Source organism: Nymphaea colorata, chromosome 2 (genome assembly GCF_008831285.2).
Source record: "Nymphaea colorata isolate Beijing-Zhang1983 chromosome 2, ASM883128v2, whole genome shotgun sequence".
Classification (NCBI taxonomy): domain Eukaryota; kingdom Viridiplantae; phylum Streptophyta; class Magnoliopsida; order Nymphaeales; family Nymphaeaceae; genus Nymphaea; species Nymphaea colorata.
In genome coordinates, this window is record NC_045139.1 from 10,958,682 (window position 1) to 10,968,094 (window position 9,413).

General features: G+C 40.1%; 1 protein-coding gene across 2 annotated transcripts; it reads right to left on the minus strand.

Annotated features, from left to right (window-relative positions):
- Positions 1–859: 859 nt before the first annotated feature.
- Positions 860–7,900, minus strand: LOC116248438 (purple acid phosphatase 15). 2 transcript variants are annotated; one of them, XM_031621227.2, is made up of 8 exons: positions 7,513–7,900; positions 5,362–5,553; positions 4,326–4,659; positions 3,507–3,724; positions 2,940–3,130; positions 2,279–2,563; positions 1,261–1,377; positions 860–1,182 (listed from the first exon to the last, which is right to left on the minus strand). In XM_031621227.2, exons 1-8 carry the CDS (start codon positions 7,886–7,888, stop codon positions 1,168–1,170), a joined length of 1,728 nt encoding a protein of 575 aa, XP_031477087.1. In that variant the 5' UTR covers positions 7,889–7,900; the 3' UTR covers positions 860–1,167. The 2 variants fall into 2 exon arrangements, with proteins under 2 accessions (XP_031477087.1, XP_031477086.1); XM_031621226.2 differs by having other exon boundaries at positions 860–1,377; positions 7,513–7,899.
- Between the last annotated feature and the right edge of the window lie 1,513 nt (positions 7,901–9,413).

Below are 9,413 nucleotides of genomic sequence, written 5' to 3' on the forward strand. Positions count from 1 at the left end.
CACGTTTGGATAGTAGGTTGCCATTGTTCATTGTGTTTCTTCTACACCTCTAGAATTGAATGTTAAGGGGCATTATGTAAAGTAATATAAATTCTATTCTTTTATTTTTTTATGTAGTCTAAACAAACATATTTAGTAATTCTTTTTTTTTTATCCAAACAAGCTTTATAATCACTTCTTTTTTTTTTTTATTCAAACAAGCTTTATAATCACTTATTTCTTTTCATTTCCTTTCCTTTTCATTTCTTTCTGATTCCCTTTCCTTTCTACTCTTCTCTTTCCTTCCCTTTCCCTCCATCCAAATCTTAGGCGTACCAGAGGAAGATGTAAAAACACATGATTAATAGACAGTTAGGGAAATAAAGTAGCGGGTTTGGATCCGGGACTTCACCCTTGCATTCAGACCCTGATATGCCTTTATACAAATGACTCTCCAAGTATGAAATGAGAATTGACAGAGGCGCCTAATTGCGCAGTGGTTAAAGGGTGTGTGAGTCGTTTATTTTCGTGTGGGCAGGTAGCCTTCAGGCTACCATCACGGCTGTGTAATGCAGTGGAGACATCTCTTGTTGGCAACTGTACTTTTGACATTATCAACTGATCAATGCTTTTTATAACCGTAACATAATTGATTTCCTTTTCAGAAGAACTGTTATTCAAGGGATACATCACGCTTTGCTTATTTGATTGTCTTAACATAATCATCCCTTGTAGTTAAGCGTTTCATCTCTTATCATCCGATTTCAGAATATCCGAGAAAACAAATGAGAAATTTAACAGTGTCGTGTTCTTTACCTTTTTTTCCTTAAAAAATTGCACTTGGTGGTGAACACCAAGATGTAAAGATCATCGTTCTCACTTGGGCACACGTTCAAGGTTTATATATCATGAAATAATTGCTACATTAATACCACAAGCTTACAGCGGAGGAAGCACACAACTACTGGTTATTTTTCCTCTGATAACACACCCACTTACTAATAAACCTTCTATACTGACAACGAGGTTACTAATAATCCTCGAATAACGAGCTTTCTTCTGCTACGATTATCACTATTCTATTCAATTTTTTGCATGTACATGGAGAGGTCTAAGTCTCTCTCTCATGAAGCATGAACACAGCTCTCAGTAGGAATCGTTTTTTCTTGGCAAGAGCCCCATCCCATGTTACACATTCAGGAGCTGTATAATTTACACATCAAGTAAGAAATTTTCCAAATCATGAATCGAAATAAGATGGTTGCTGTCGTGTCTCCTTACATTGGGTTTGATAGGACACTTGCTGGGTTGCCTCACAATGTAAACCTGATCTCCTTTAGCGTCATAAAAGTCCTGGTTTCTGTGCCAAGTCCACAGCGCATAAGTCTCATTCTTCACCTGCAAGTCATATTTTATTTCAGAAAATGGCCATAGACTTGCTAGGTTCACCTTTTAAACCAAGCTTTATAGAAAATAATCAAACTATAGACACTAGAAAAACCCAAAGTGCAAGAGCATCACAATTAACAACAAACGAAATAGACGGATCAGGAATTCGGATTCTCAATCATCGGAATCATGATTCCCATGGCTAGGGAAATTTTGATATCTATTCATAGGTGCTCCTGTCGTGATAATTGAAAATCTCAATTTCTGTCATAGTGCCGCCCTTCCTACATCACTGCTGGAAAATTTTCTATCCTTAAAAGAGTTTCATTTTTGTTTATGGCTTCTAAAACTATTTTCTGTACTCCTAGTTACTAAATCATTTATAAAGCTGAAATGGTCATGAAAACTACAGTTCCAATCAAATAATATTGGTATCCAATTCCCCTCCTGTCATTCAATTATGGAAATCGGATTTACCAGTGACATTAGCATGAATCAACACCAACTAAAACTAATTAGGCCACATTCAGCGAGCAGGAATGTGGTGGATATCATTCAGACCCTGTCAACAACTCCAGAAGCATAGGCACAAAGCTTGTTCTCTGAATCCCCTCAGAAAGGACAGTTGCTAAGTAATTGAAAGTTACAAACAAAATTGAAAATAATCAGATTTCGAATTATTGTTTTGTCAAACAAGTCACAAGAATTTCTCATAAGGCCACGAGAAACTAGAAAATGCTGAGAATATGTGACGGCTCAGGGGGATACTGAATGAGAATAGGAAGCACCTTAGTATGCATGCCAAGCAGGACAATTGAAGAGGATTTCATGCAAAAATTTATGACAATCTGAAAAATTATCATAGTCAAAGTAGTGGTAACCAAATCACAATCGATTGAAAGCTTCGTACCTCTAAAATTCCATGGCCAAAGCTGGAATCCCTGAATGCACTAAAATCTGGTTGTCGATCCCAACAGAATTGTCCTGCAGCAGGTCCAGCTGTAAAATTAAGAGCACACAAGCCACTAAGGTGTGGGTCTGGTGTGCTCAAAGGATCTGGACATTCACCGGGCTCATCTGCATGAACAATAGCCATCTTTTCTCGGTTGCCACCATCTCCAACAGTGATATGTACAGGACCACAGGGATCCAGTGAATAGTTGAAGACTCTATTTGATCTTTCATAAGCATGAACCTGATCATTTTCCGTAAATGTCAATGTACAGGACATTAAACTTTGAGCTTTCTCTTGCACCAAATATCTTTATGTTGCTTAACGAAATTTTTGAAGAAACAGAAAAGGAGACCATCAGCCTATCCAACTTCGCCTAATGAGAGACTGCCATAAAGACCACGTTTATGTTGATAGCAACAGTATAGTTCTACATGTTTTTTCTTAAGTAACTACTTCAACAAAGACCATGAACCAAAACACAAGACCAGAAAAGGTTCAGGTACGTTGACCATAAATTTTGGAATATTTTCGCAGACAATTTACAAGTCATACTCATGCTTCTTTTGTTATAATGTGCATGTGTAGTTGTGTGCATGAGAAAAAGAGAGAATCTTACATGGCCATTGAAGATTATATCAACCCCATAGGAGTAGAGCAGCTCTTCCATTTCCAACCTCATGCACTCTGCTTCTCTGTAGTGAGCCTTGTATGAGCTGTACCAAGGAGGGTGCCAGGTAGCTATTAACCAAGGAGTAACCGATCTATCCACTTTATTTAAATCAGCTTCCAACCATTTGTACTGAGCCCCTGTAAATGGGATGTCAAGTTTGATCAAGCAGCTCAATTGAACACTGGCATACAATTCTTTTTTAGAAAGCTTCTTTGGAGTAACAGCGGCATCAATTTCAATAATTCAAAATAACAGGTAGGACAAGTAATAGTTGCTTAGAAAGTGTAAAGCAAGTAAGTGTCACAATGTACATCTATGAGTGTGGATGCAAGGTCAAAAGCATGACATGCGGGGTACAGTCCACTCAACAAATCCACAAGCATCCTACTAGTAAAATGAACTTAATGTCATAAACTTTTAATATATAAACCTATTGGCTCTATTAACTCATGTAGAGCTTTGTCAGACGGTGCTGTCGTGATGATACATATATAAGTGCTATGACCATATTACCTGTTCTATTGAAATCTGTGTATGCACCAAGCATGATGAAGTGTATTCCCCCAGCATTGAAGGAATAGTAGAAGGTGCTTTTCGATAGACTTTCTTCACTAGGAAATGCAAATCTAGAACTATATGCCTCAAATGTGATCTTTCCTGCCTGTTCCTCGATCTCATGATTTCCTTCAATGACCATCATTGGAACTTTTGAAACCAATGGTTCCATAAACCTGCACAATGAAAATCAAACCCAAAAGCATATGATCAAACATAAATCCAAACATGGACAAAATTAAAAGAGATCTTCATGTTCCAAAAAAATCAATACAATATAGGAACTTAATCTAATGAAGCTCTCCACAAAAACAACTTTTATGTGATTATTCATGGATAACAAGCAATCCTTCAAGGACCAGACCACTTAACCGCATGGGCCTATTCAAGAACCAAACCCCAGGATGGCCCTGCCATAGAACTTTATGAGGGCTACACCATGGAAAACCTCAAGGTGCAGAATAGCAGTGTTGGTACTTAGACCAGGGTCTTCACCTAACACCATTCAGAACTTCATTTACTGCTTTTCTCGTCTCACCAAAGCATACATTTTCTACAGGATATATCTAAAGAGGTTTAAAAACCAAAAAAAGCATAGAGCATGGAGCAACTTCTTTACATGAATTAAAAAAAATCAAATGCTTACGGAACTTATGCACCCATTGCACCATGGCAAATAACTACTTATTTCCAAACAAAGCATTTAAATAACAAAAAAGTAAGTAAGAAAAAGAAAACTCTCAAAGAAAGCATAAAGAGAAGAGAAACAGAAAGCACCTTCCCCAGTAATCCCAACGAGGTTGGTAAGTCTCATGAATTGGTGTGTCGGGAAATGCACATGAATAGCAATCAGCACCAGTCCCGTTTGTAAGATAAAGATTGGCATAAGTGACATCCCCAACCAGCAAAAAAAGATCGGGGTTGTTGCTGATCATATGATCAATTGTGGATGACGTGTTGTGTGTAAGACCAAGATCTCCTACAATTGCGATCCTTGCTGGATAGCTCGAAGGGCCAGGCTCTGGCATTGTTCTGAAGGATCGGACACTGCTCATCGCAGCTACAGAAGGATCGCCACACCTATAATAGTATTTTGTCCCAGGTTTCAGCCCTGCAAAGTAAAAAGAATCCTTCAACTGCTAGAACTGCCAATTTGAACTGTAAACTAGAGCAAAGTTTCCTGAAGAGCTTGTCAGAACCGTATCGTGGTTCTGCTGAGTTAGTTTAGCTCATATGGTCTCTTCAGTTACACTTTCGAAGTTGAAGGGTTTGGGCTAAAAGTGATATAGTCAGAGGTTTATTTCCATGACAATCATAGAACTGCGACAGAGCATTCCCTTTATAACCAAGTAAGTTTTAGGTAAGATCTATTATCTTAACATAGAAAATCTCTGACCTACCCTGTTAATTTGGATGGCCTCTCCATAAGAACGAGCTTCGGACACCATGTCACAAGAATGGGGCCGAGCTTGCACACTATCCAGTTCGTTTAGCTCTTTATCAGCGGACAGTTAAGATCCAAGATCACACATTCATGTGAAATCTAGATACTTAAGAAAGAAAAAATAACCAAACGAACAGAAAAAAAGAACAGAAAATTTTCTGCTAAACCCCTCCTAGTCCATAAAGTTCCGTCTAATTCACACGGTCATCTGTAAAAGGATCAAATTTTCATTTTCCTGTTCAAAGGTGTAAATGTAATCACTAAGCACACCTCAATAAGCTCATCTCGATAAGCAACCACTATTGGTATCAAAATATTGAACTTAAGATGGAGTTGCAGACGTCGGAACATTAGAACTAGTTAGCTTACCAGTGAGACGAACATGATGGATTATTCCCGATGTGTAGTTCTGCATTCCCTCAAATGGGTAGAGTTGATTGTAGATGAGGGAGTAACCAGTGGCCTCATGAGTCAATGGACGCTTCAAGGTCCCATAATGGACGATGCTCCTTACGCTTCCTGGATCCAAAGGCTTCACATGGTTCCCGATCTGGAAATCACCTGCAACTCCAGCAAATTTCAAAACTCAACACACGCCTTTTCATCATATCAGTATCCGGATACAGGTCCAGCTTGTGGATTACAAAAGTGTTGATCACCCAGATTTTAGTGGAACCCAACGGTAGCAGCACCGACTAGGAACAAGGTTGAACGGTGGGTTGGATTTGTGTGGAACAGCGACCAGATCTGGACCTAATGTCTGGGTGTATACGTGAGAAATGATTATTCCAATACTCAGGTTCAAACGGGAGCACAACCCCCGTAGGTTGGGAACCTTAACCAATCTTCTATTGATTTAAATTCAAATCCGGCATATACCCAAGTTTGGTTATAATGCCTATCTTCCAAAACAAGCCAATCAATTCTAACTCAAGTCCAAAACCAATCTGAGTATGCATCCGGATGTCAAACAGTGGCGGAGACAAAACCCGCCGTGGGCAAAGAAGGATGTCAATATATTTGATTTGGATTGGATATTTCATTTAATTACTAAATTAATATCTAATTAAAAAATTGGATTTGATTTGGATTTTAAAAATGATATTTAATGAAATTCAAACATATACAAATATTTGATCGGATTCCGATTCAGATCAGATTTAATTTTAAAATAAATATCATACATCTAATATTCTTCAATTTTAAAAATATTCAATTCAAAATTCAGATTTGGATTTGGACATGAATGTATAATTCCAGATTAGAATCAAATTTAGATTCAGATTTAGATATAATTTTTTTTAAATTTGTATTTGAATTTAAATTTCAATTAAAGGTATATGGGATTCAAATCTGATCCTTTCACATCCGTACCCAACTAAAAACACCATGGTACGGATTCGGGTAACAACCCGTTTGAGTCCAACCCGGAAGAAGATGGACCAACGAACCAACCGTTGCTTTGGGATATCCAAAATCCTTCTTGCGAAACCTCCCGAAATTGCGTGCCGCAGTGTCTTCCCGTTGCTTCTTCCCGAGACATGCGCTTCGCAACGTCGTTAAACTAAATTACCAGACCACGCTTCTCCCGAGACGTCTTCCAACTTCCCGATGGAACTCGAGAAGATTTCCGTTCCCGAAATAGCGAGCCCATCAACGTTGGCGTTGGACGCCTCCATGTCCCAAATGAATCGATCGTATCGGTGAAAACCGATACGATCGACAACTGCTCGCCACACATCGATTGCGATATGGAGGATCATCTCAACCCTCCAATCAATCGTTTAACGAGTCCGATCAGATAGTGCAAAAACGCGTGTTGTTTTGACATCAGAATCTCGTGAGGAAAACAACATTTTGCCGCTAAATCGTGAACTTTAGCATGTTTTAGGTATCGTCCAAACAGGCCGGCGACACTGCAACTGCAGCTTTTGAATAAAATGGAGAAAAGGTTAGGGTGAGAATGGGGAAAGAAATCGAGCAGCTGTCCGCAGCCGAAAGGTCAAGTCCATACTCGAGGTGTCAAAATCCACCCGGGGGAACGGGACTAAGATTATTTGATCACAAAATCCTTATGATTTTCTTCATTAATGACCATCATGCTCCTATGCTTCGTTAATTAGCTCCGGGGCATGCTCCATCGGCTCGCCCTGAACATTTCCTCAGAAAATTTTCTGAGAAGGAGAGTTAATCATCGACACAATCGTCAACGAACTCCCCCAAACCGAGGAGCAAACCGACTTCCAACTAATTCTCACCGTTTCTACCGGTAAGGGTTCTTCTCAACCAGCAAGAAGCGCCCGGGCTCCAAACCGCTTAACGGCTTATTACCAGTTTCCGCACTAGATCGTCATCAAGGAAGAGAGAGAGAGAGAATGAAGGGACAGGCAGAGGCAGAGAGATGGAGGGAGGCGTACCGGTGATCCACGAGATCCAGACGGCGCCCTCGGAGGACAGAGAGAGTGAGAATGAGGGGACAGACAGAGACAGAGAGAGAGGGAGGGAGGGAGGAAGGCGTACCGGTGATCCACGTGATCCAGATGGCGCCCTCGGAGGACAGCGAGATCGAGATCTGCTCGGGCTCCAGGCCCCCAACTCTCTTGACGACGCGGGGGTCCGTGGGCGGGAGGTCGACGGCGTGGCCGCGGAGGGCCACGTCGAACGGAACCGTCACAGGCTCGAAGGGCCCGTCGAGCGTCGTCTGGATTTCAGCGGCGAAGACCCCGCCGGAAATCAGCAACAGCGCGGCGAATATCCGCGGGAGCCACGTCCATCCGAGGGCGCCCATCGTCAGGGAGAGTGAGAGTGAGAGAGGCAGAGCAGGGAAGCCAGAGAGGGAGAAGGGGGAGGTGAAGGTGAAGAAGGTAGTGAAGGGTGGAGAAATTTTCGTTGTCATGGATGTGACCCGAAGCGCGCGCGCGCTTTAAATACGGGAGCGATGGCGAATAATTCCAGGCGGAATATTCCTCCGGCGACACTCCGTGGGCTACCTTGCCAAACGTTTGTTTTATTCCTGCGGCCTCTTTCTGCAACTTCAAAGGACCAAACTGTCCCAGGGTTTTGTCAAAAAGGTCGATTTCGCCCCTGCTTTGGCGTCTCGGAATCCATGTGTCCATCCGGATCCGATTCGAGTTGGTTGGTTCGATTGAATCGGGCAATGAAAGTTTGGATTTGATTTGGTATGCCCTCATACGAATTCAAATTCAGGGTTTGGAATCCAAATCCAACTGCAATTTGAGTTGGATTATGGGTCAATCCTGCGTTTTGTTGTCCTGAATCCAATTAGAATCTTATGGGAATCAAGTCATTAAGTACCATATTCTTCAACGAGCCATAAAAGGTATGAGTTGGAAATCCCTAAAAGGGTTGGTACAATAGACCGAGCGAGCTAGGCAATTAGTGTTGCTTTTGAGTTTTGGTGACATTAATTCCCTATGCAAAAATGAAGCACCAACATGCAAGTTAAATCATATGAGAAAATAATATACTTTAACCTTCAGCTATAATGAAATACTATTCTTGTTCACCTGAGAAATGCATGAATTTAAAATATATATATATATATATATATATATATATATATATATATATATATATATATATATATATATATTGTTACTGAGGCTATCATGCAAATGGAAAAAGTTTTTTGTCCAATGGTGAAGTACTTTTTGTTTTCTTATAAATGATTCCTCTCTTATAATTATTTTCTTGTACCCATGCTGAAAATTGCATGTCTATCTGATATCTATCTAAGCTCTGAAGTAACATAAGATTATTCATATCATGAATCTTAGAATTTGAAATATCTGATTTCTAAAAAGTTTGATTTTTTTAGAAAATGACATACAATTGCACCATGAACATGTCTCCAAGTCTATGGATTTGAAGTATAATGGGGGTCTTAAATCATACTCTCCATAGACAATAGAACTGCTCAAGAAGTAGCAACTATAAAAAGTCAAGATCAAAACGAAGTAATTTTGATCAAATTAAGATCTTTTATCTCTATAAGCAATGATATAAACGTACTTTGTAGCACCAAACAAAGAGTTGGCAGAGCCACATATAAGCTAGTAAACAAGATTAACGTCGCAGAAGAAGGGACTCCTCCAGAAGGTGAAATGAAAATGTCTGCCGAAATGGATTTCTAAAACAAAGACGGATGTGTCAATTGTGCGAAATACAGGGGCGAATCTGAAAAATTTGAATAATTTTATTCGTCAATATCCGAAAAAGCCTCATTGGACGTCATACGAAATAATGTGACAGTTGCTGAGACGGCAAGTCTACGTGGTTTCTTGAAACGGACTTACCCTTATTTCCCGTGGGGGGCCTTTTTTCCTTTGATTTTTTATTCCGGACAAACTTTTTTCTAAAATGACTGAAAAGGGGACGAATGATGTCAACATATAATGCCC